Raw genomic sequence first — 23713 nt, forward strand, 5'->3', positions numbered from 1 at the left:
AGACCTCACTCGGCCTAATATGAACCCTACGACTGCAGTCCAGCATTGCTTCTTGGGATCGCATATGATACTTTATTCTTACGATATCTATGGTCGCCTTCTCCAAATCAGACAGCAACCGGAACGCAGAGAGCATAAGCGGTAAAACAACAGAAGAAAGTACAACCTGACGTAGCATCCAGGAGGGGAAATCAACCAATACCGTGGACTAGGCTAGTTATTGCCTCCCAATCACCTAGGACAATACCGAGGACGATTACAGATTCCTCCGAACCGTAAGCAAAGCGGCGTCTGTTGTATTTAATGCTGTTGGTCTGTTCTATTGCCTAAGTGGATTCCGATCCACAATCTAACGGTCTAGAACAGGTGTAATAGTGTGATTGATCCTTCGCGTCATTAAGTAGACTAACCAGACAGATGATAGTGCTTGTTCATATAAGCCTTGTGATTTCCGTCAACGAAAAAGTTTTGTCAGTTATCCACAGCTTGCCAAGGGTCCTTCCAGGGTTTCAAGAACCACAGACTTTTGACAGGCCAGAGATGCGATGTAACTGGAGAGTCCCACTGAGGCTGTGCTGGATAAATACCTCAAAGGGCCAATTGAAGTCTCGAAAGACTACTTATAGTATATCAGACAACGCTACTACTGACCTTTGACTCAGTACCTATCTACGGATAGTCTTTTATCTGTTCGTCGTCGTCATCTTCGGTTGTGTCACCCCCGATTCAGTACTGAATCATCTAAAACGTCCATGTCCATGAACGGAAGAAAATTCGTGCAAAATTTTACCTATGGCCTTGAGCGTGACTTCGTTTCTCCCACTGGAGAACCTGCCGCCTGGGCTCAGGGTCATCCGAAACGATGGGGACAAGAGAGAGCAAATATTCGGCTGGGTGGAAACGCATCCACGCCCACTCTGAGTCCCGATGATAGGCTTGTGGCAGTGGGGGTCGATGGAGAAATACGTATCTTCGATGTTGCTACGCAGGCGCCTCTCGAAGTGTTGACCGATGAAGAGCGGGTTGAGATTGTCCAGTTTGCGCCAGGCGTAGTTGACAGCCGCGATGGCAAACACGCCCGCTATTTACTGGCATCACAAGGTGGCGATAATGAGAACCCGCGGGTGGTCCTATGGGAGCTGGACGAGCAGGGGAAACTCGTCGCCACGACAGAGCCCCGACCCAGCTTCGAGGGCGAGCTCGGGTCTTTCAGTCCGGACGGCAAAACGATGGTCTTTTTCAGCCAGAACGAGACAACCCAAGAGGAAAGCCGCGAAGCTGCGACTCTTCCCTGTGTCAATCTGTGGAATGCCGAAACTCGATCCTTTCGCCACCACCTGCTGGGCCACACGGACCGTATCATGTGGGCTGCCATGAGCCCCGATAACAGGCTGGTCGCATCCGCCGCATGGGATGGCGCCGCTCGGGTCTGGGACGCCTGATCGGGGTCCTGTCTTTACGTCTTGGGGCCATTGGGCGGCCAGCTCTGGAGCGGAGCCTTCTCTTCGGATCAAAAGTTCCTCGCCGTGAGCCAGGGAAATCCCAGGACCTATATTCACGTCTACGATATCGCTACGGGGCAGCCGGTGTCTCGCTTTGATCGATTGCACATGGCGACCCGTTCTCTGTCCTGGAGGCTCGATGGGACCATGCTCGCCTGCGGGGCTGATGACGGTACACTTTGTATCTGGGATCCATACACCGGAGAGGAACAGATGCGATGGTGTCTTGCATTCGATGACTTCCTCATGCGTCGCTTTGCTAACACTTGAGCCGTGCAGTTTGATGATTGTTGGCCGGAAGTTGGTGTTTCAGATCCGAGAGGGAACCGTGGAGGTATATGATTTTGAGAGCAATCTCAAGCAGCAGTTTACAAGGGGAGTGGAGGACAAGATAGACAGATGCCCTGTCTCGGAGATGGTCTGCTCCGGGGATTCCAAATTCATTGTGGTCCCGGATATGGATGGATCTTTGAGAATTTGGGACCTCTAGGCTCGTTTCTGTCAAGGCTCTTGTTGCATCATTAGTATAGGCCTTGTAATTGACGATTCCACGGTTGCACGCCTGATCAACATATGCTGCGATATCTGCACATGGACGACTTGTTTGACTAGAGATAAGATTTCCTCAGGCTGGTCTACTTACTACGAGTCATAATAGATGTTTAGTTTTACAATTAAGCTCTTCATTTCTTCCATTATCTTGAGAACTACGACATTATCCACATCATCAATCATGGCTCTACTTCCCAACACTGGCAATGTAGGCAGTCAAGTCTAGCACCCGCCGACTGTATCCCCATTCAAGGCGACAGGTCAAGTCAACCACGCAGAGATAATGACCTTCTTGGCGCCCCCTCGAAGATGAGCACTTGCCTTTTCCACGGTAGTGAACACGCCAGTTGACTCAATGATATAATCCGCTCCAGCATCCTTCCATGGAATTCTGGAAGGATCCTTTTCCGCATAGAACTTGGCCTTCTTGCCGTCCACAACAAGACAGTCACCGTCAATGTGGACATCAGAGGCAAAGGTGCCGTGGGTAGAATCGTACTTGAGCATGTATGCCTAAGCACCCGACTGGATATCAGTCACCATGTTCATTCGACACCAGACCATCCAAGGGGACATATACCGCGTATTGGACCTCGATAAAAGGATCATTCATCATCACTACGTCGGTGTTTGCATGAGAGAAGGAGTTGCGGAATACGATCCGACCAATACGGCCAAAGCCGTTGATACCAATTTTAGCCGCCATTTTGTTCTTTGATCGTCTTGAATTGCAACAGGAGGGCGTGGTCTTGATTTGGGTTGAATTGACAGACGGGTGATAGGAGACTAGTAAGCGATGGAAGGGAGAGGGCACTATTTTAACCTATTCTAGATACTCGGTCAGACGACCTCATAACATACCATCATCAGAAGATGACGTATTGTAGCAGAGCCTACTATGTAAAAGGATGCATCCGGTGTACTCCGTAGATACTGTAGAGCCTGTTTCCCTACATAGTAGTAGGTAATCACCACTAGCCAGATCTGGACACCGGCTCAGGGTTATATCTCTCTGCATATACTCTGTAACCCTCGCCGTCTCTAGTAAGCACGGTTCGCCTGGCGCCAGCCACAACATGTGTCGCAGCCCGTCGAATCAGGTGCAAGTAAACACTGCAATGCCAGGCACAGATGCCTACCAGGGATCGATTACATTTACAGTTACTATACACTCGGATGAATCGACCAGGAGGTTTCCTTGTGAGATGGGAAATAACTTTAAGGGAGGACATTCAGAGAACAGGGTGGCCAAGAATCGATGTGTCTTCCAAATTATCTTGTTACGGAACTATATGAGACCTCAAGGAACAAAATGTGGATTTACCTGAGATACTTCTCGAAGAAGCCTGCAACCTGGGTGTACCTGGTTCATAGGCGTCAGTAGTCACTTTTCGAGAAGAAAACTGAATTTTCACTTACCCTCGTCTGTATTCAGCATTTCCTTCTTCACTGTCCAGATTGGCCCGGGCTCCCATCCAACCATGCCACATGGTGCTGTATGTTTCGACGTGGCCCCCGATGCCATTCGTCCTGATGACATCCGCATAGCCTTGGATTTCCTCCACTGGCTCATCCTTGGATGCAAGGACGATATGAGGAATTGTAAGTTTCTCAGCGTCCGTTTTGTCAGTCCGACTACGAGTGTGTGAATCGAGTCAATATTCTTCCTTTGTGTACACCAGTTTGAGGTCATACATACCCAGGATGAACTTGCCCAGTAGCTACAAACGGCGTACCGGGCCCAGAAGCTAGAACAGCAACCTAAGAAATCCATGTTAGATAAGAAAGTTCATGTAGCCTATGAGAAGAATCAGTTCACCTTCCCACCCCAGCACAGTCCCAGTGCAGCCCATTTGGATACAGACGGAAACAGCGTGTTGTACTGCTTAGTTATCTCCAGCAAAGTGTCCACGTTCCTCGGGATCGAGGTTTCATTGGAGACGAAACTCGTAAGGGCTTTTTTCTTCTCTTCTGTGTCCGTTGGGAACCATTCGTGCTGGGCATAATTTCCTTCGAAGAAATCAGGCACCAGAACTAAGGAATTCAATCTTGTAGCTAGAAGGTCCGCCCCCTGTAGGGTCTGGATGGCCATGCCGAAAATGTCGTAAAGGACCACAAGGCCAGTGGAAGCAGTCGGCGGACCAGTAACATCTATGAAAGGTCAGAGCTTGTTCCACTTCTTGTGCATCGGTGTGTGACTTGCAGGTGTTCAGGCCAGCGACTTCCTTATAGGCGCCTTTGGTTGTGTATCCTTGGGGGATCACCGGTGGTAGCGTTCGACATGCGTCGCAAGACATGGTTGGATTCTTCGTAGGTGCGATAGTCTCTTCTGAGTTGTCTCGTGTGGGCTTAATGCCACCCTTGAGAGTGAAGTTATCTTATAATAAGCGAACGCGCTAGTATTCGGAGATTATCCCTTAAAGCCGGCGGGGATAAAACGTCAGATAAATAAAGTAGGCTAAGCTTTGGTTTGCATGGCCGGGACCGGCCCGGAAACGGGGCATTGGTCTGTCACCCATACAGAGCCTTTTGCCCCAAATGGACCTTGCCCATGAAGTTGACGAAAGAAGGTCAATATAATTTGGATACATAGCTACCTCTGAAACTGACACTAATACGAGGTAGTGGCGAGCCATGTCATTATCACGTTCTGCTTGTCGACCGCAAATCGACTCTACAGGATCAACGGCCAATGGCAACGAGTCAACGAATGAAACGGAAGATATTAACCCAGTTGAGCCCAAAGCTTGCGCTGAAGATCAGATTGGGGAGACAAATAAAGGCAACCCCGAACTGTATCCAGTCGGAAAAGAGCCTGACACCAAAGATGACGCTCCCTACTGTTCCCTTTCCGAGCGCAGAAAGATCTCCGTGATGCAGATAGCATCGTTCTCCGGCATAATATCTCCAATATCTGCTAGTATCTACTATCCAGCACTTCCCACCCTTGCGAAGGACATGAATGTTTCTATCTCCTTGATCAACTTGACCATCATGACATATCTGGTAAGTGGTCTCTCTTTTCCATCCTGTCCAAGATCTTCCTGTATTCCACACAAGTCTAACATGTTTCCAGATATTACAAGGAATTTCTCCCTCTTTCACCGGGTCCTTTTCGGACGTCTATGGACGACGGCTCGCTTACATGTTCTGTTACACCACATACATCGGGGCCAATATTGGCCTGGCATTACAGTCCGACTACGCAGCATTAATGGTCCTGCGTTGTGTCCAGGCGGCTGGTAGCAGCGGAACAATTGCGATCGGTAGTGCCGTAGTGGCAGATATATCGACGCGAGCCGAGCGAGGCAAATACATCGCATATGCGACCATGGGGACGACACTGGGACCAGCCCTGGGACCCGTTATTGGAGGTCTCCTGGATCATTTCCTTGGCTGGAGGTGGATTTTTTGGTTTCTTGTCATCTTAGGTGGTTTTAACTTTGCCCTCATTCTCGTGACATATCCGGAAACGTGCCGTGCTGTGGTGGGAAACGGTTCAGTCCCCCCTGCCAAATGGAATCGGCCTTTGTGGGCGATGCTGAGAGAAGCACTAGGACTCCAGAGTCACGAGGTAGGAAAGAAGATCGACTATGAAACTCTAGAAAAGAGCAGATCGCGCCCGAATCCACTCACATCTGTGCGTATCGCTCTGGAAAAAGAGGGCGGTCTGATTCTCATCTACGGGGCACTGCTATACGCTGGTTACATGATTATCCTGAGCACCCTGACCTCGCAACTGGAGAGTGAGTACGGTTTCAACTCTATCCAGGTGGGATTGTGCTACTTGCCACTAGGAATCGGAAGTCTGACATCCCGTTGGTCCGCAGGACCTCTGCTGGATTGGAATTTCAAACGAGAAGCCAAGCGCCAAAACCTACCCATTGTAAAGAACCGTCAACAAGACATCCGAGACTTCAACATTGAAAAAGCTCGACTAACTATTACAATGCCTTTCGTGTATGCCGCTTGCTTGTTACTACTTGCGTACGGGTGGGTTATGAGATGTAAGACTCACCTGGCGGTTCCGTTGGTGTTGTTGTTCTTTTCTGGCCATCTCACCACCGGGGCTTTTTCGACCCTTAGCACGCTGATCGTTGATATTCATCGCCAAAGTGCGGCAACCGCCGTGGCTGCTAATAACTTATTTCGCTGCTTGCTTGCGGCTGGTGCGACGGCTTTCGCGACACCCTTGATCGATCGTATTGGCATTGGCTGGACGACTACATTTATTGTAGGTGTTTGGATTGTCTTCAGTGCGTTTCTGTGGGCAGTTTATCTCTGGGGACATACATGGAGAGAAGAGTTGCGTGTTAAACGGAGTGAGGGAGATGGTATCCCAGCATAGCTACATTTAAGATGGAGCAAAAAACGTACATTGCTTTTTTTTTAAAAAAAAAAAAAAAAAAAAAAAATCAAAAGTTAATACATTAGGAAGGCTCGCATATATTAGTTTTAAAGCCGGCGCTAAGCTGGATCGATGCATCGGACGTAACGCGGTTTCCGACGAGGGTGAGATTTAATTTAATCCAATGTATTTATTAATCACCGGAGATAACGCGGTCTTCGTATATTCCTGGACTTGGAGCCCGAAATATCACGGTCTACAGTAGTCAAGGAAGTAGTAAATGTATTGTAGAGAAAATCGATCCTTCCAAAAGAATACTTTTGATATAAAATCCCTCCCCATGGCCAGTCCGGAATGAAAATCAGAATGTTTCAGTGCCGTCTTTGATCTTCAAAACCACACCTCCCTAGCTTATTATTTTACTTCCTAATCATGTCTTTAAACCGTGCAGCCTACCTCCTTGCAGCACGTAAGACTCCCCTCGAAGTCCAACAGGCACCTTATCCCTCACCAGACCCGGGAACTATTGTTGTGAGGAATCATGCCGTCGCTATCAATCCTGTCGACTGGAAGCTGCAGAATTTCGAAATCTTCCCACTGAAATATCCTTTTATCTTGGGTGAGGATGTCGCGGGCGAGGTCATCGCCATCGGCAGTGGGGTGACCAATTTTACTATAGGGCAGCGTGTTATCGGGTGTGTAATCCCAGATTTAATCCTTGGAATTTCCCCTCAACCAAATTAACAAGCATGGCACAGACACTGTAAGAATTTCACAGTTGGAGATAATCGATATTCCGGCTTCCAGAACTTTACCGTCCTATCCGCAACCCTAACAGCACCTCTACCCCCATCAATCTCTTACGAGGAAGCGGTTGTTCTTCCTGTTTCAGTCAGCACCGCCGCTGCCGGTCTTTTCCAGAAGGACTATCTCAACCTACCTCATCCATCTCTGTCCCCTCAGCCCTTGGGTCAGACGGTTCTGATCTGGGGTGGTAGCTCCAGCGTTGGCATCAGCGCCGTGCAGCTCGCCCACGCCGCAGGTGTCGAGGTCATCACGACAGCCAGTCCTCACAATCACGCTCTTCTCAAGAACCTTGGTGTATCACAGGTTTTTGACCACCGCAGCCCCACGGTGGTCGATGACATTGTCACTGCGCTTGAAAACAAGCAGGTTGTCGGCGCATACGACTGTATATCGGAGAATCAGACCCAGCGGGCCTGTGCGGAGATTCTCGAAAGGAGCAAGGCCGCCCACAAAATTCTAGTATACACGAATGATGTTTCAACCCCAGAGGGATTGCCGTCTTCGGTCACTTCCAAAGGTATTTTCTGCCTTACGGTCGAGAATAACGAGGTGGGTCCTGCCGTGTGGGCGGATTATCTACCCCAAGCGTTGGAATGTGGTCAGTTCAAGCCTTTGCCTGAGCCTTTAGTCATCGGTACTGGGTTGGAATGTATACAGACGGCTATGGAGAGAAATATGGCTGGGATGAGTGCGTTGAAGGCTGTTGTTAAGCTGGTTTAGTATCTTGATGGCCTGAGGGGCGATCTTTGTATTTGGTTCGAGTGGAGGATGTTGTTGGCTTTTTTTTGATGGATTTAGGTAGCAATTAGTGATATAGATTGCTACCGTATACAGACTGCGAATTAATTATTGTGTGTGTGGAATGCTTTCTTGGTGGACGGTACTGCACTATGCGCGTATGTAGTAATGGACCCGGTGAAAATCATTCATATTGACCGTATGCTCGATTTAGTCCGCCATACGGCAGTCTATACCTGCAAGCCAGTCGAAATGAAAATTTCCCATCACACGGATTTTGCTTGAGTATCTCTTTCTCTGTGTATAATAGATTATGCAATAAAGCGTATTCTTAAGCTAGTAGATTGTTCTTCTAGCCTTAGTTTGCAATGCCTGTCATATGGCAGATCCCGGCCAAAGCAACCCTGACTAATCGATAGTCAATGAAAGTCACCATATATCTGAGCCTGTGGCTGACCCCTAGTTCCTATATTAAGAAGACTGCTGTTCACCAACATCGCTGGCCTGTCCCGGATGTACTCCAACAAAGGTACCCGTACAACCCGCCTCCACGCACTCAGCAAGGCTCCCGAAATGCACCCCCCTTTTTACCATCCCTGGAGCGTAATGAGCGTATTTGGCCGAGTTTGTCATTATATTTCGAGACGCAACGGGGATAACAGGCTCCCCGAGCATGCACCAGCAGGTATCTGTAATAATTGTTGCCCCGAAATCCTCGATGATATCGATATAGCCAGCCTTTTCCGACTTTTCGTACGTATCTCGACTGGTGGTTATGGTGACTTTAACATCGTCGGCTTTCTTGCGACCTGAGCATAATCTAGAGAGAGCCTCGAACTCTTCAAGGGAGAAATGCGGATTTCCCAAGGATACAAGATCAACAGAAGAGTCCTGTGCAGAATTGAGCATATACCAAGTATCAACTAGTTCTTCATGCCAGAGCTCTATAACGGGTAGCTCTTGTTCTAGTTCTGCAAACTTAGAAGCTTCAGGCGTAAGACCTTTGATGTGAAACATTGCAGCAGAGGCAGTGGTACCAAAAGCGGCACTGAATGCTTTGAGATTCATGAGCCGTAGTTGCAGATTCTCTAGTCCACAAACCAATGGTATGTTATGCTGAGCCAGCTTTCCAATGACATAGCCCAATAGCGGATAGTAAGAGTCATTGATCGTTCCCAGGTCGCTCACCCGGATACACATTGTTGGCCGCCGACCCTCAGGCAAGTGGCATCCAGCTGAAGGGGCCCTTCCGGTTAAAGCAATGCAAACATCAATGAAATCGGGATATTTCTGGGTTTGAGCACCCAGGACGCTGTTAGCGAAAACGACAGCGTTCGACTCTGACCATCCAATGTTTTGCCCTGTCTTGGGAGCGGCGTCAAGTGTGTACGGAGCGCAGGTAAAACTGGGCTGTGCACCCATAGAGAGATAGATATTGGCTAATGTGCCCGCCTGTGTAGCCAACTCAGGGTCGACGTTTAGTTCTTTCCAGCGGCGTTGATCGATTGAAATAGAATTGAGGGTGGTTGGAACGGTAAATTTAGCACCCATGGATTGAAATTTTTGTGCAAACAGAAGACTTGCAGGGCCTGTATATATACAGGCGTCAATGTGAGCCTGTGAAACGTCCAATAGGGAGTGCGCCCCTTGAATGATTGCGAAGCTCTTGATAATTTCCAAGGCAACCTTGGCTGCTTGGCCCTTTTCACCAGCCAGGATGCTCCGATCTAGATCTGAAAGATCGATGTCGCCTTGAATGGATTCGGCAGGCAGTTTCGGAGTCGGTAACAGAGCGTCACTGACTAGCACAGTCTCTCCATCAATGGCAGCGAAGTGTCTATTGCATATCTTCGAGAAGTCCGAAGAGGACAAGACCACAACTGGTATGGGACAATCAAATAGCACTTTTCCTATTAGGACCCCAAGAGTCAGAATCTGATCGGGTTTCTCGAAAATCAGTGCAGCTGGAGCACATCCATTTAGCAGAAGCTCAAGCATGACTGTGCTACCTGAGCATGAACCTCTACCGCAGGGAATAGCAAGAATTCGGCCGGCGATAGACTGGCCGCAGAGCGGATGGTGATGGTCTACCACCTGTCCAGTTTCAGGGTTCACCCCTCCCCAAAAGCTGAGTCCAACCGGGCAGAATTGTAACTCTGCAGATGCAGCGCCCTTGATGAGACATTGACCACGAAATTCCATTGTGCCGCTCACAAGACGACGGTATGATATGCAATAGAGGTTAAGAATCTAGTACCCAAGACGAGTCATAGCATTCGACTCTTAGACCTTCAACAGCTGATGTATTTGAGGTGCAGGCAGCAGGTTACTTGTTCTCTTTGAGATAGAACAATGAGCAGCGTACAGAGTAGTTATAGTTGGTTAGCTTACTTAACCCCGCCCGACCTTGGCACTCCCTCGGTATCTGATAATTGTGGCTTGATGGGGCCTCTTTCTCCCCATGTTTGGGGGTATGCTATCAAGACATTCCGAGTATCATGACTCACTTTCGATGACTCCAAGATCCTTGGAAAGTTAATCTGATGTTTGATTGACCCTCATTCCGGTTCTTTGGGGTCCAAACAGGATCGAAGATATTACTCTTTTGGGATATCGGCGCTGTTTGATGTGTTTGTCTTGTCATATTGCAAATCCTGCAAACATTGCAAACGGCTGATCCTATTTTCTGATTGGTCGTACTAATAGTACAACTCAGTAGTACTTCCATAGTAGGACTAGGTAGTAACACCCTTTGCCCCACTCATTGTTGATTGTTGATGGATATACTATGGAGCTGAACAAGCATATAAGGCTTTTGCTGTAATACAGCTTCCCAAGATCTTCAAGAACGATTTAACCCAAGGGTAAAGTCCATTTCTATCTGGCCTTGGCATTTCCCCTTCGTACCCTGCAAGCTTTGCTCAATCATTACCATGGCTACTTCTATAGCATCCCACGAAAAGCTGGTCGAGTTTGACCTTGTTCAATCTCACTACAAGAAGGTGGGAGATCACGAAATCCGTGCAGATTTTATCATCCCCCACGCAGAGTGTACCGGGAAACGACCGCTCATTGTCCGGTTTCATGGGGGCGGTCTTGTAAGCCCAAAGCCCAACCAGGCTCTTTGACTGGCAAAACCAAATATTGGATATAGCTAACTGAACCAGATAACTGGAGACTCACTATCCATGGAATGGTTCCCGCAATGGCTTCTTGATCTGGCCAAGAAACATAAAGCTGTGATTGCAACCGCCAACTACCGTCTTCTTCCTGAAGCGACGAGTCTCGACATCTTCGAAGATGTCGAAGACTTCTGGACTTGGCTTCACTCCTCAGATGTTGAAGAGCTCCTGTCGTCATGTGTAAACCCAACAAAACTAGATCTCGGCCGCATCATTACGGCAGGCGAATCTGCGGGTGGTCTACTCAGTGTATGCCTAGCTCTGGCTCATCCGGACGAGATCCGAGCGGCAACAGCAAGTTACCCATGTCTCGATATGGCTTCGGCGCACTTCAGTACCCCAAACTCGGTGCCATTAACCGATCCACCCGTTCCTGAGTCGGTGATTGACGAAAATCTGGCCCAAGTCAAGCCTGGAGCTATTAGATCATCCGCTTTGTTGCCTGACCGGCTGGATTTGATGCTTGCAGCGATTCACTACGGGCGCCTTACCCAATTATACGAGAGAAAGGTTGAGAGCTCACATCAACGAGATCTGCGGTACCCCTTAGAGAAAATAGACCAGCCAGATGCTAAGATTCCTCGTGGTGGGATTGCTATGATCCAAGGGCTGCAAGATGACATCGTGCCCGCCGAAGGCAATCAGAAATTTGCTGAAAAGGCACGCGATATCATGAAAGGTAAACCTTATGCTGATAAAATTATACTGGCTTTACGAGAAGGTGCCCATGGATTTGATATCATGACTCGTTTAGAAGAGGAATGGATGCAAGAACACCTGAAAGCGGCGGTTGAGGCTTGGTTGGCATAGAGGAAGGGCCATTTCGTGTGTACATACTATACAATAAGTACATAAAGCAGCAAGGCTGGCTCACTGTACATGATGTACCTAAGGCCCAGTAATATCAAAAGCGGGCAAAAAGCTTGTCAGGTGATAGTCACGGTATTGTCTGATCTTGCGGCCAGACGGATATAGATAGGATTATTTCTTCCTTAGGAATTCCCTATCGGGATTTTCAATTCAGTCCGCTACTTCGTGGGCCAAGCACTTGTGCAAACCGTTGTTTCAATGGAGTAAATAATGAGCAGTTGCTCTCATGTATGGTATTTCAAGTCCCAGTGTTTTCTATCACTGATAAAAAAAAAACTAGGATTGTATAGTCAAAAGATCGTGAATACAACTCGTACACCCGAAGAAACACTTGAGAAAGAGACATATTCAGACTCCCACATCTAAGCTGAATATCCTCAAGGGGGTTGGTTGGAGGGCCTGAGAAGTTGCCGTCAGGAATGCTTGGGTAATGTTTTGTACGCCTGACTACATTAACACATAGGAGTATATGTGTATCCTACCACAGATGGTCATCCCTGATACTAATTTGTGCCAGAGTGTATCAGGTCTATTATGAAATCTATCAAATTCCAGATATCGCGACAAGGTCAGACGTTGAAGCCTTGCAAGCGAGACAGCGAGACTATCTGACAATTTGTACGTTATTATACAGGCAGCACTGGCCTATATCATTAGTCTTTCATGTCCAGCTTTGGTGGTCTCTAGGCTCTTCTGACAAAGAAGGTGGCAGGCTATGCTCTCCTGTCGGAAACGTAGACTTGCGTGCCACTAAGGGGTTATATTTGATCTGAACTTACCATATAACTCGCTCTAACCCAATCCACTACTGTTACGTGTTTAATACAAGCATATGCTTGGGACACTACTGGCCCCCCCTCCCGGTATATTTTTTAATAATTATTCAAACTATATAGACCTATACATACTTCAGGGTTCTCGGTGAACGAGTATATGAAAGAGTAATTAGGGTTCCGAAGGCATCCAAATACTATGCTGAACGGGGTAAGGCCGAAGGTCACAGGACTCCGCCCACCATTAAGGCCCGCTTAATCTTCTGTCTTGAGCGACGTGCATCGTACTATGTACATCCACGTTTCGATAGAAAGATTTCAAGAACTCGATTACGGCACTTCTCAAACTCCTACCAGCCCGTGTTCTGTATCGCCTCCATGGCTCCTACCACAGCCCCACATTCTCAGCGAAAGCGCCGACGTCCAGCTCTTTCCTGCGAGCAATGTCGTCGTCGAAAAGTCCGGTTAGTTAGAGTTGCTCCCTGACTCGTTTGACGTACTCTCATTCGGTTCCAGTTGCGATAGAAACCACCCGTGTGCTAATTGCTTACGATCTGACCCTCGATCCTGCCATTATGTTGACACTGATCGGAAAACGCTTGTCGCACACGATCAGGTCATCGATTTGGCCCCCACGTCATTTTCAAAAAGCAGTCCACCATTAGACTCGTCCATTCGCCCTGATGATGTACAATTTTCTGGGCTTCTCGATGTAGATGCACTCCAATCCTCTGGTTCATCATTGGCAAGTCCCACAGTTGTTCAACATTCTATGACTTCCCACGTGCCTGTAGATTTACAGGCAGGATCGCTTGTTCAGTCATTAACAGATCGAGTACGCCAACTTGAAAAGAAGCTTGACGAAACCCTCAGTTTGCAACCACCAGATGGCTGTCCAAGTCAGCCACCCATAAGAACGCGTGAGCACAGTTCAATTAATGGAAGGTTCCTGAAGACGAGGTTCTTCGGGAACAGCCATCGATCTATATGTGAACACAGGGTACGCCTCTCCACTTGTGAACTGGGATGACATGGACTAAAGCTTAAAAGGTTCAAGGCATGATTCATATGTTCTATCGAAAGGCGTCTGAGGTCCCCGAGATACAAGTTCTCTACGAAAGATGCAAGCAGCTCGCAAGAACAGCCAAGTCACAAGAGATAATTCAGCAGAATATCTGCCCTGACCTGAGGGATTACATGCCACCGAAACAAACATCTGACAGGCTTATCCAAGCGTACCTTCGTACTTTCGAGTCTGTTTACCGCATCGTACATGTGCCATCCTTTCTACGTGAATATGATCAATACTGGAAAGATCCTCAAACAGCTAGCCCGGCGTTTATTATCATGACTTTACTAATGCTAGCGATTGGGAACTCGTTTTGCCAGTCTGGAGACCCAGATAAAGACTATGTTCCGCGCTCTACATCATCACAGTGGGTATATACGGCACAAACGTGGCTCAGCTCGCCGTTTGAGAAATCCCGTCTCAATATCGCCAGCCTCCAAACACAATGCCTCCTCCTTTTGGCCCGCCAGACAAATGGCATTAGCAGTGACCTTGTGTGGATCTCAGCTGGCGCTCTGCTTCGAACAGCTATGCATATGGGCTTCCATATTGACCCTCGTCACATTAGGGGCATTTCTTTCTTCGATGCACAGCTTAGACGGAGGATATGGCATACAATCCTTGAGATCGTTGTCCAGTCTAGTATGGATGCTGGAGGCCTTCCTCTAATTCATTGTGATGACTACGACTGTGAGCCCCCTCTTAACATCGACGATGCTCAGATGGAAGATTCCAATCAGGCAAAGCCCCTCGAGGACTTTACCAGTACATCTCTGCAAATAGTTTTACAGCGATCACTGTCTCTTCGTCTACAAGTTGCACAGTTTTTGAACGATTTCCGCCGTGGCACATCGTACGACGAAGCTTTGCAGCTTAGCAAAAGCCTTACGAATATATACCGTGAAAGCTCGGCCCTATTTGACGCTTTTAAAAATAGTGGAAAAGCTCCCACCGTCTTCCAGTCAAACTTCTACGACTTGATGACGCAGCGCTTCCTGCTTGCTCTTCATGACCCCTTTGCTATAAAGGCAAAAACTGACCCGACGCTATATTACTCACATAAAGCGGCCCTCGGAGTATCCATACGTATCCTAGCACCATTTAGCACGTCGATACCGGAAGATCCTGACTATACCGCATTGCTGCTCACAGGCTCGCCATCATTTCGGGACGTTCCTACCCAAGCAGCTGCTGTCGTTGCAGATGACATTATTGGCCGAATTACGGAGGAGCAGATCAATACTTCAGTATCAGCTCCCCATACGTCATATCCTTTGTCGCACGGAGACTCCAAGCATGTTGTCGAAAGGTTTGTCTCATGTGCATTGGCACGGGTTGAGTCGGGCGAAACGAACATCAAAGGATATCTAGTGTCTGCATGCTTTCTGGCCCAGATTGAGGCTATGGAGCGTGGTCGACCAATCGATGAAGCGTTGAGTAGAACTATCTTGTCAGTTCTTCAAAGGTGTTCAAAAGTTTTGGAAGACAGGGTTGAAAGATCGAGCCTTTCACAGTCAGGAATAGAACTGAATACAGCGACTAATGAGGAATCAACCCTGACTGAATCTGATAACCAGTTCAACTGGTCTCACAGTGATGATTTTGTAAGTTGTCTGCTTGTTCCTCGTTGGGAGCAGTGTGTATTGGAGGTTTACTGATGAGATTCAGGATATGGAATTGGATATAGGCTCATGGCTTCCTTCCCTTGCATTCATCTAAGCTGGAATCGTAACAATGTTGTATATTTATGTTGAATACTGCTGATGTGAGATTTATCTATTGATCTGGATTGTTGATTATAATAGAGTAAGAAAGGAGACAGGTGTACCAAGAAGATTTGGGGACTGTTGTTAATAGCTGTCGTGCATATGACATGATAATCCTCTTAGTATTCTATATTCTTCTAGGTAATTCTTATTATGAGGAAGCGATGTTTATGACAGTGTAGCCATCTCAAATTCTAGGCAGATATCAGTCTTCTGTCTCTCGTTTTCTACGTGTATGTTTGGGAGATGAGCCACTAAGGCCATGCCTCTACTAGTATATACAAGCCATAGCATATGAAATAGCTGATCCTTTAAGTCATAGGTCTTGGAGATATATACATGGAATTCGAAAGATTCTCTATCTGCACAGCCAGAATCCCAGAGTCATCGAGTAACCAGGCAAAAGATGTTGCAGAACCTTAGCCGACCAACCACCCATAGTTTGTGAAGGAAAAGAGAAAGCAAGGTGATATAGACTGAAGTCTATATCGATACTCGCTCACCATTCGCAGATTGCCGTACACTTGATCTCCACCAATAACCGCGGATTTGGTAATTCTTTGACACCAATTGTCGTCCTTGCTGGCGCATCCTCGCGATTGGGCCACACTTTGTTCCATTCTTCATTCATACCTTGATAACAACCGGTCAAGTCAGTCAAGAACACCGTTGCATCGACAACATTCTTAATGCTCCCTTTGCCGTCGGTTGCGCCACGAATAATCGTGTCAATGTTGCGAAGAACTGCCGCAGTCTGTTGGCGAATATCCAGTGTCCATGTTCCATCCGCATGCTCAATTACGCCGTCCCAAGTCCCATCTCCGCGGCGCGATGATGTGCCAGAGACATGGATGGTACGAGAAGCGGGGTTTGTGGGGAGAACGCGTGCATGAGGGTAGTTGGCGAGGCCTTGGGCTTTTTCAGGTGGAAGGAAGAAGGCCGAACCGTTTGACATGTTGAAAATTATAGAATTAAATTTTCACTAGATGTAAGTTTGGGACTTTCAAAGCGCTAAATCAATAAAAAGGCGCGTAGTTTTTCTAAAACTTAGAGCTGTAAGTGTCCCTTTATAGCTTCATTTGATATCCGTCGGATAAGGACCCGGTTCCGGGTCGACGGGTGTGTTCCGTGATTTTGAAACCCATGGGACGGTTTAGTTGGGACAAGCCAGGCGGCTAATCGCATAAACTTCCGATTGAATAATTGGAAATTTTTTTTTGGTCGTAAGGGGATAACCTTGGCTTAGCTTCAAGCTAAAACTTCAGTCGTATAATATTAGGGCATTGAGCTCACATGGCCCGGAAGGGTGCGGGGTGTTTTGTCCCATGACGTACGGACTAGCCTAGTCTAGTAGTACTACTATACCTGCATTTCCACATCTCTCATCTCTGACCGTCTTCTTCATCCCTTTCTTAGCTGGCTTCCAAGAGCCAACAACCATCCGACAAGATGACGGCCCAAACCTTTCGTCAGATCTCAACTCACAATCTCAAAACATTCCGCCGCAATTATGTGTCGGAGATTTCGGGTTCGCTCGGCGATCTCGGAACCTTTCTCCCCATCGCCATAGCACTGGCCATCAACGGTACCGTCTCGCTGTCCAGCACCCTCATCTTCTCGGGGCTCTTCAATATCTTGACAGGCCTGTTCTTCGGTATTCCACTTCCTGTCCAGCCCATGAAAGCAATTGCTGCGGTAGCAATCGCCAGATCCTTCAACAATGGCACCATTGCCGCCGCCGGAATCTTCGTGGGCGCGTGCATTTTCGTATTCAGCGTCACTGGTCTTCTTCACTGGTTCGCAGACGTAATTCCTATCCCCGTCATTAAGGGTATCCAGGTTGGTGCAGGCTTATCGCTTGTCATCGCTTCTTGTGGAAATATCCTGTCTTCCCTTGGATGGGTCGGGCCGTCATGGGCGGATAACCGGATCTGGGCCATCGCGGCGTTCGTTTTCCTCGTCATCACCAATGTTTACCGCAAGGTGCCCTATGCGCTGGTAGTATTCATCCTTGGCATCATCTTTGCCATTATCCGCAGTGCGTTGGTAGCTGACCTGCCGTCCCTCGCATTCTGGCACCCTTACACCGTCGTCCCCACTCCTGGACAGTGGTCCGTGGGTGCTCTTGATGCGGGTATCGGGCAGATTCCACTCACGACGCTGAACTCCATCGTCGCCGTCGTACATCTTGCGGGCGACCTGATCCCGAATGTACGTACGCCTTCAGTCACGTCTATCGGACTCAGCGTTGCCGCAATGAACCTGGTAGGCTGTTGGTTCGGTGCCATGCCTGTCTGTCACGGTTCTGGCGGACTGGCAGCCCAATACCGATTCGGAGCACGGTCTGGCTCAAGCGTGATTTTCCTGGGCCTACTAAAGCTGGTGATTGGTATCTTTTTCGGTGAAAGTTTGGTGGGTCTGTTGAAACGGTTCCCTTCGGCGTTGTTGGGAGTAATGGTGATTGCTGCGGGACTGGAGCTGGTCAGCGTGGGAGAAAGTCTCAATACCACTGGTGCTCGGGATATCATGAAGGCCAGTTTTGGAATTCTGGGTGATGCCAGACAGGATATTGCGCCGATGCTCAGTGATGCGGACCGCAAGAGACGATGGACAGTCATGATGGTTACCGTGGGGCTGTTGGTTGGGTTTAAGAATGATGCGATTGGATTCCTGGCTGGCATTCTGTGCCACGTCGGCTATGAGCTGCCTGGTCTCTGGGAAAAAGTACGAAATCGGTGGAACGAGGGTCGGGTCAGATTGCAATAATCGCCCGCTTGACAATTTCGAACAATAACGCTGTTTATGACTGCATACGAAGCTTACTACTGAATGATTTTTTGCCTTCAACACGTTTCTACGCCGCTTCTAGCCAATGATATACATAGCCAGGATGTTTTGTTATTCGCTCGAGGATTACTTTTCTCTTCGGGATGGAGGCGAAAGCACAGGAGGATGAAGCTGGCGCCATGGCTTTGCTGGGAGATTCGCAGATCAGACGAGTTAATCGAAGCCTTGGGAATCAACCACGAGGATTTTCGGCGTGATAATCTTCTTTGGAACGAGGCATGTTGGGTATTGATTTCGGCCGCTCTACCTCGAAACTTTGGCTAACGAAATATCCCGAAAGAGAGGATAACTATCGTACAGTGTCAGGAAAGCGTTAACATGTTTTTAGCTTGGTCAGTTTTCTATGGTGCTTGATGATGACGGGTCACTGGCATTGTCTTCACCAATATTCCTTTTCTACAAAAGAACAACGGAGTAGAGAAGCAAGAATTCCGGGTCATACCGATCACCATACAATGCTGATTAAATGTCCTTAGAAGTTCTACTTGCCTTGCTAGTGAGTTCAGAGTACACATACGAAAGGATATTCTCCAATTTTACATACAATTGAATCCTATATACTCACTGACTAGAAGTATGGTAAGACGGTAATTGGACATGTTTAGCGATAATATTGAAGATTCATTCACCTAAACAAAAGATATGCACATCATTAAGTAGGCATCATATTAAAGCCCAACAAAGTCCACTCAGAACATTCATTAAACCTCCCATCAGATATATTTAGACCATCACACCAGCATAACCCAACCCCTAATCATAAGATTCACCACCCTCCTCATCTAAATCTGTAATGCGGCGCACGCCCCCAGCCGAAGAGTTACCCGCAGTCAATTGCCGACCGGTTTGGTCATAATGTTTCTCATCCACGATAGCCGGTTCGCCGAGATCTTGACGGTAAGTACGAACAGTCGTGGTTCCATCCGGTTCAGTGTGAGAATAGGTAGCATAGCGCTGACCGGTAGCGGTGGTGCCATCGTCAGTGCTGCTCGAAGAGCTGTAGAAGTAGGAAGAAGAGCTGGAGTAGGATTCGGACATTTTGAGTAGAGAGCTGGTTTTCAGGATATAGATGTTTTGTATGAAATTGTAGTAGAAGTGTTTTGTTATGATTATGTATGTAGTATTTTTTTTTTTTTCTTCTAGTCTTGTACACTTAGTTGAGATTCTGTTGGGGGCGATTGCGAGATGTCTATTATCTATATATCTACTCTGTAAGGCCGTGTGGCGATGGATGATATCATACCAACATCAGTTGCGCATGGGGATCTCCACCTATGAAACACTCTAGGGAATGGTGATATATTTTCCAGGTGGTTGAATGTACTGTAATTTCGTGCTTAGGAGACTGTGTACTACGACTTTCAAATAAAGAACTGCTTGTGGAGTGACGTTATGGCTCGTGTTTTTTTTTGTGGGCTGGACGCCTCGTTTGGCTGACGTGATTGTTCTAGAAGGTTGAATGGATTTCTTTGAATATACTGTCTAGGGATTTCCGTGGTTGGGGTACGTTGCTGTGGGACCTTTGTTCCTGTTACCTTGAGGGTGCTGTGGTCATTGCTGCTTTTTGGTGTGGTTGTTTATATATATTGAACAGTGTGTTGGTAGCGGTTGCGTTATGTGCAACGGGTGACCGGTTCCATGTCTATTGTGGAATTTGTTATATGTGTACCAGGATAGGAGCTAGTTTGAAAACTTGAAAAATTATATTGGGAGTCCTCAAATATGATCATTGGACTATGAGGTGGTCAGAGGAGGAAAAAGAGATGAGAGTAGATGGAGGTAAAAAAAAGGTCAGATATAGAAAATGCAAAAAAAGTTGGAGACGCGGGGAATCGAACCCCGGACCACTCCCATGCTAAGGGAGTATTATACCACTAAACCACATCCCCAATTGGATGAAAGATATCAAAGATTATTGCCTTATAACCTGTAAACAATAGTCCAATAGATTACACACTAGTGTATTGCTTATCCAATCGGGACCGATAGAACTTTTCCCGATGCGATTTTATCAGAAAATCTTCCAGACCATCTCAAAAACTCCCATTAACGCCCTGCAGCGCCAACGCAGCTGGTGGATGAGCTGCCCTTTGTCGTATTACATTTGTCAACTCTTACTGTCAATTATTCTTGCAACAATATCCGAGAATTAATCATAACATCCACCTATCGCAGCCATGGCTGCCCCCGTCCTCCCTCTCCAACAGGTCAAGCTGCCGGCGCTGCCCTCGACTCGCTTGACACCAGAGCAGCAATATTGGAAGACCTTTAAGAACCCCCTGCTGATTCCCTCGCCCGCCAATGGCCCCGTCAATCTAATCACACAGCCTTCCGCTCCGTCGTCCGCCTCCGCCTTCCCATCTCTCACCCAGCCTCCCGATGTCTTCACCGTGACCACCGGTGCCCGAGTCCAGATTTACTCTATTCGCACCCGGAAACTTCTTCGCACCGTCACTCGCTTCGATGACACTGTACGCGGCACAGATGTTCGTCCCGACGGTCGTGTGTTTGTTGCTGGTGACGACACCGGTGCGGTCCAGGTGTTCGATGTCACCTCGCGCGCGATCTTGAAGACATGGCGGGAGCACAAGCAGCCCGTCTGGGTGAGCAAGTTCTCCCCCAGCGACCCGACTTCTCTTTTCACGGCGAGCGACGACCGCACCGTGCGGCTTTGGGACCTCCCGAGCGAAAACAGCGTCAAGACGTTTGTTGGGCATACTGATTATGTGCGCAGCGGTGCATTCATGCCGGGGTCGCTGGCGTCTTCCGGATTGCTGGTGTCAGGTAGTTACGATCGCACTGTGCGCCTGTGGGATCCGCGTGTGGAGGGTCGATCTGCGATGACCTTCAAGATGGCTGCCCCCATTGAGAACGTCCTGCCCATGCCGGCGGGTACTACGGTGCTTGCGGCGGCTGATAACAAGATCGCTGTGCTGGATATTGTGGCTGGAAAGCCTCTGCATATGATTCAGAGCCATCAGAAGACTGTTACGGCGCTAGCGTTGGCTTCCAATGGTGAGAGATTGCTGAGTGGTGCTTTGGACGGTCACATGAAGGTGTTCGAGACGACCGGATGGAATATGGTCTCTGGATCTAAGTACCCATCGCCTATTCTTTCGCTCCGCGCCATTACCTCCGGGGCAGCGCAGGAGGATAAGCACATCGCAGTTGGTATGCAGTCAGGCCTGCTGTCGATCAAAACCCGACTCTCCGGTCAGCAGAAGATTAAGGAAAAAGAACGGAGGAAGGAAATGCAGGCTTTGCTGGAAGGCAAGCTGGAGGAACATGACCGCAAAGTGGCCAAGCAAAAGAAGCTACGGGGCTCCGGCTGGGAAAAGCGCTTCCGTGGTCGTGATTTCATCGGCGAGGGCGTGGACATTGTCATTGAAGGCCAGGATCGCAAACGGAAGAAGGAACAGCCTTGGGAGCACGACCTTCGCAAGGCCCGCTATTCCGCTGCCCTGGATCAAGTGCTGGCTTCGGGCGACAAGACCGCACAACTCACTCTTTTGACTGCACTTCGACACCGTTCTGCTCTCCGTGCATCCTTACAAAACCGCGACGAGGTTACCCTGCAGCCGGTGCTGCAATGGGTGTACAAGAGCATCAGCGAGCCTCGCTTGGTGAAGCTCAGCGTCGAGGTGGCCATGAACGTCCTCGATATCTACTCAGGTAACTTGGGCCAATCAGCAACAATTGACAAGCTGGTTGACCGGCTGCACCGGCGCGTGCGAGACGAAGTGGAAATGGCTCATCAAGCATGCCAGACAAAGGGCATGCTGGATATGTTGAAGGCGGCCTAATCGAGCCACCGCTGCACTGGAATTGAAACAAAATAAAAGCAGATGTTTGACTAGATTTGTTGCATTACTGGATACCTGGTTGGAGTTCGGGGTTTGGGATCGCCCAACTGTATCATGGCAATATAGATGTAACTAGCGCAATTGATGAATATTGACGTCCATCACACAAAACTCCATATAAACAAACAGAATCAACCACAATCATTGATACAACTTGGAAAAACCCTCCCCATTCTCCGGCGGTTGCAACCAATTCCGCTCATCATATTTCCACCCATCCGCAGCCTCAATAACATGGAAAGTATACGCAAACCGACTCCGATCACTCGTGTTCTTCTCACTCTTATGCAAAACATTCCCATGAATCAAAACCAACGACCCAGCCTTCACCTCCAAAATCTCCACATCCTCCTCTTTCGGACCCTGTCCCTCCACCTCCCCCTCCTCCATACCCCTCGGCAATCCAGGCCCATCATTCTCTATAAACTCCGTCCCGATCGCCTCACCCTCATCATTATACCTCCTCACAAACCTCCTCTTCACCATCCCCCCAGTCCTCCCCCGATGCGAACCAGGATACATCCCCAACGTCGCATTACCCGGCCCCGCATCCTGCAACGCAAACCACCACCCCACAGCCGACGGCGGATCCGTATACAGAAACTCCGAATCACGATGCGGGGGCACCGCACCCCCAATCCCCGGTTGCTTGCATATCACCATACTCTGAAGCACCCGGGGATCCTTGAACCCCAAGGACCTTGCGATCGCCGCATTACGCTCCGACAGCGACACGGCCCGGAACGGTTCCGAGAGACTGTGCAGTGAGTGCCCGATCTTGTTCACCGCTTGCTGCTTGGGCTTTAGGAGCGTGGGTTTTCCGGTGGATGGGTCGGGGGATTGGGAGAAGGCGTCGGGCTCGAAGAAGAAGCGGACTTTGTCGCCTGAGGTGAGGAAGTAGTCGTCGCCGACGTGGGGTTTGTTGTCTTTTAGGTCGTCGCCGGTTGTGAATTGGGTTAGGGGGTGTGTGTCCAGGGGGAAGGTGTCGAGGAGGTGGTTTGTTTCTGTGAGGAGGGAGGTGATTTCGGTGGGCGTTAAGTGGTTGGGGAGGACTAGGTAGCCTTTCTCTTGGAAGGAGGCGAGTTGGGCTGGCGTAAGGCCTTCCATTGTGGTCTTTTCTTCTTTCTTTCTTTCTTTCTTTCTTTTTTTTTTTTTTTTCGGGGTTGCGTTGGAGGTTGTTGGTGTTGGTGTTGTTGTAATTTGGGAATATGTGGGTTGGTTTTGGTGGTGTGATAAATAAATGCGGGGAACGTTTTTCTTTTGTTGGCGGGTCTTATCGGCTTATCGCGGCCTCGGAGCTTGCCGAGCTTCAGGTACCATACATGATAAGGGTTTCTTTAGCCCGAGACTTTATGATGCTGATTTGACTATAGGCCTGGAATCTACTTATTATTGT

The 23713-nt window shown here is 48.4% G+C and overlaps 12 protein-coding genes and 1 non-coding gene across 13 annotated transcripts; 7 read left to right on the forward strand and 6 right to left on the reverse strand.

Annotated features, from left to right (window-relative positions):
- Window positions 1-752: 752 nt before the first annotated feature.
- On the forward strand, window positions 753-1992 carry BDV27DRAFT_167350 (WD40 repeat domain-containing protein; the record flags this gene model as incomplete). The annotated part of the gene is made up of 3 exons (XM_032074458.1): window positions 753-1427; window positions 1485-1723; window positions 1782-1992. 3 exons carry the CDS (start codon window positions 753-755, stop codon window positions 1990-1992), a joined length of 1125 nt encoding a protein of 374 aa, XP_031923980.1.
- Window positions 1993-2212: 220 nt separating this feature from the next.
- Window positions 2213-2794, reverse strand: BDV27DRAFT_34250 (uncharacterized protein). Its single transcript, XM_032076376.1, has 2 exons — window positions 2635-2794; window positions 2213-2567 (listed from the first exon to the last, which is right to left on the reverse strand). Exons 1-2 carry the CDS (start codon window positions 2758-2760, stop codon window positions 2316-2318), a joined length of 378 nt encoding a protein of 125 aa, XP_031923981.1. The 5' UTR covers window positions 2761-2794; the 3' UTR covers window positions 2213-2315.
- A 561-nt stretch (window positions 2795-3355) lies between these two features.
- On the reverse strand, window positions 3356-4146 carry BDV27DRAFT_167351 (uncharacterized protein; the record flags this gene model as incomplete). Its single annotated transcript, XM_032074459.1, has 4 exons — window positions 3356-3417; window positions 3474-3689; window positions 3754-3815; window positions 3874-4146. 4 exons carry the CDS (start codon window positions 4144-4146, stop codon window positions 3375-3377), a joined length of 594 nt encoding a protein of 197 aa, XP_031923982.1. The 3' UTR covers window positions 3356-3374.
- Window positions 4147-4688: 542 nt separating this feature from the next.
- Window positions 4689-6402, forward strand: BDV27DRAFT_161223 (MFS transporter; the record flags this gene model as incomplete). The annotated part of the gene is made up of 2 exons (XM_032073182.1): window positions 4689-5060; window positions 5131-6402. The coding sequence occupies 2 exons, from the start codon at window positions 4689-4691 to the stop codon at window positions 6400-6402; spliced, it is 1644 nt and encodes a 547-aa protein (XP_031923983.1).
- A 432-nt stretch (window positions 6403-6834) lies between these two features.
- On the forward strand, window positions 6835-8067 carry BDV27DRAFT_167354 (zinc-binding alcohol dehydrogenase family protein; the record flags this gene model as incomplete). Its single annotated transcript, XM_032074460.1, has 2 exons — window positions 6835-7097; window positions 7161-8067. The coding sequence occupies 2 exons, from the start codon at window positions 6835-6837 to the stop codon at window positions 7927-7929; spliced, it is 1032 nt and encodes a 343-aa protein (XP_031923984.1). The 3' UTR covers window positions 7930-8067.
- Window positions 8068-8139: 72 nt separating this feature from the next.
- Window positions 8140-10271, reverse strand: BDV27DRAFT_167358 (aconitase family protein). The gene has a single exon (XM_032074461.1). It carries the CDS (start codon window positions 10147-10149, stop codon window positions 8419-8421), a length of 1731 nt encoding a protein of 576 aa, XP_031923985.1. The 5' UTR covers window positions 10150-10271; the 3' UTR covers window positions 8140-8418.
- Window positions 10272-10880: 609 nt separating this feature from the next.
- On the forward strand, window positions 10881-11939 carry BDV27DRAFT_167360 (uncharacterized protein; the record flags this gene model as incomplete). The annotated part of the gene is made up of 2 exons (XM_032074462.1): window positions 10881-11045; window positions 11115-11939. 2 exons carry the CDS (start codon window positions 10881-10883, stop codon window positions 11937-11939), a joined length of 990 nt encoding a protein of 329 aa, XP_031923986.1.
- A 1892-nt stretch (window positions 11940-13831) lies between these two features.
- Window positions 13832-16245, forward strand: BDV27DRAFT_148284 (fungal specific transcription factor domain-containing protein; the record flags this gene model as incomplete). The annotated part of the gene is made up of 2 exons (XM_032070888.1): window positions 13832-15445; window positions 16120-16245. 2 exons carry the CDS (start codon window positions 13832-13834, stop codon window positions 16243-16245), a joined length of 1740 nt encoding a protein of 579 aa, XP_031923987.1.
- Window positions 16246-17023: 778 nt separating this feature from the next.
- BDV27DRAFT_133823 (putative sulfate/molybdate transporter) lies at window positions 17024-18986 on the forward strand. Its single transcript, XM_032068167.1, has one exon. The coding sequence runs from the start codon at window positions 17057-17059 to the stop codon at window positions 18371-18373; it is 1317 nt and encodes a 438-aa protein (XP_031923988.1). The 5' UTR covers window positions 17024-17056; the 3' UTR covers window positions 18374-18986.
- A 68-nt stretch (window positions 18987-19054) lies between these two features.
- BDV27DRAFT_133824 (uncharacterized protein) lies at window positions 19055-19590 on the reverse strand (the record flags this gene model as incomplete). Its single annotated transcript, XM_032068168.1, has 1 exon — window positions 19055-19590. A coding segment is annotated over exon 1 (281 nt), but the record flags the coding sequence as incomplete, so codon positions are not given.
- Window positions 19591-20271: 681 nt separating this feature from the next.
- On the reverse strand, window positions 20272-20343 carry BDV27DRAFT_t177. Its single transcript has one exon. It is a non-coding gene; the product is annotated as a tRNA-Ala (tRNA).
- A 156-nt stretch (window positions 20344-20499) lies between these two features.
- On the forward strand, window positions 20500-22725 carry BDV27DRAFT_133825 (snoRNA-binding rRNA-processing protein UTP15). The gene has a single exon (XM_032068169.1). The coding sequence runs from the start codon at window positions 20632-20634 to the stop codon at window positions 22255-22257; it is 1626 nt and encodes a 541-aa protein (XP_031923990.1). The 5' UTR covers window positions 20500-20631; the 3' UTR covers window positions 22258-22725.
- Window positions 22359-23532, reverse strand: BDV27DRAFT_34271 (phytanoyl-CoA dioxygenase family protein). The gene has a single exon (XM_032076377.1). The coding sequence runs from the start codon at window positions 23422-23424 to the stop codon at window positions 22459-22461; it is 966 nt and encodes a 321-aa protein (XP_031923991.1). The 5' UTR covers window positions 23425-23532; the 3' UTR covers window positions 22359-22458.
- Window positions 23533-23713: the final 181 nt, after the last annotated feature.

Source organism: Aspergillus caelatus (assembly GCF_009193585.1).
Source record: "Aspergillus caelatus strain CBS 763.97 unplaced genomic scaffold BDV27scaffold_193, whole genome shotgun sequence".
NCBI lineage: Eukaryota > Fungi > Ascomycota > Eurotiomycetes > Eurotiales > Aspergillaceae > Aspergillus > Aspergillus caelatus.

What these genes read in the sequence shown, in the direction of transcription:
- BDV27DRAFT_34250 (XM_032076376.1), bottom strand. Translation starts at nt 2,760, where the DNA reads ATGGCGGCTAAAATTGGTATCAACGGCTTTGGCCGTATTGGTCGGATC. An exon ending in TTATCGAGGTCCAATACGCG is followed by an intron (nt 2,568 to 2,634) that starts GTATATGTCCCC and finishes TCGGGTGCTTAG; the next exon opens with GCATACATGCTCAAGTACGA.
- BDV27DRAFT_34271 (XM_032076377.1), bottom strand. Translation starts at nt 23,424, where the DNA reads ATGGAAGGCCTTACGCCAGCCCAACTCGCCTCCTTCCAAGAGAAAGGC.
- BDV27DRAFT_167358 (XM_032074461.1), bottom strand. Translation starts at nt 10,149, where the DNA reads ATGGAATTTCGTGGTCAATGTCTCATCAAGGGCGCTGCATCTGCAGAG.
- BDV27DRAFT_133825 (XM_032068169.1), top strand. Translation starts at nt 20,632, where the DNA reads ATGGCTGCCCCCGTCCTCCCTCTCCAACAGGTCAAGCTGCCGGCGCTG.
- BDV27DRAFT_133823 (XM_032068167.1), top strand. Translation starts at nt 17,057, where the DNA reads ATGACGGCCCAAACCTTTCGTCAGATCTCAACTCACAATCTCAAAACA.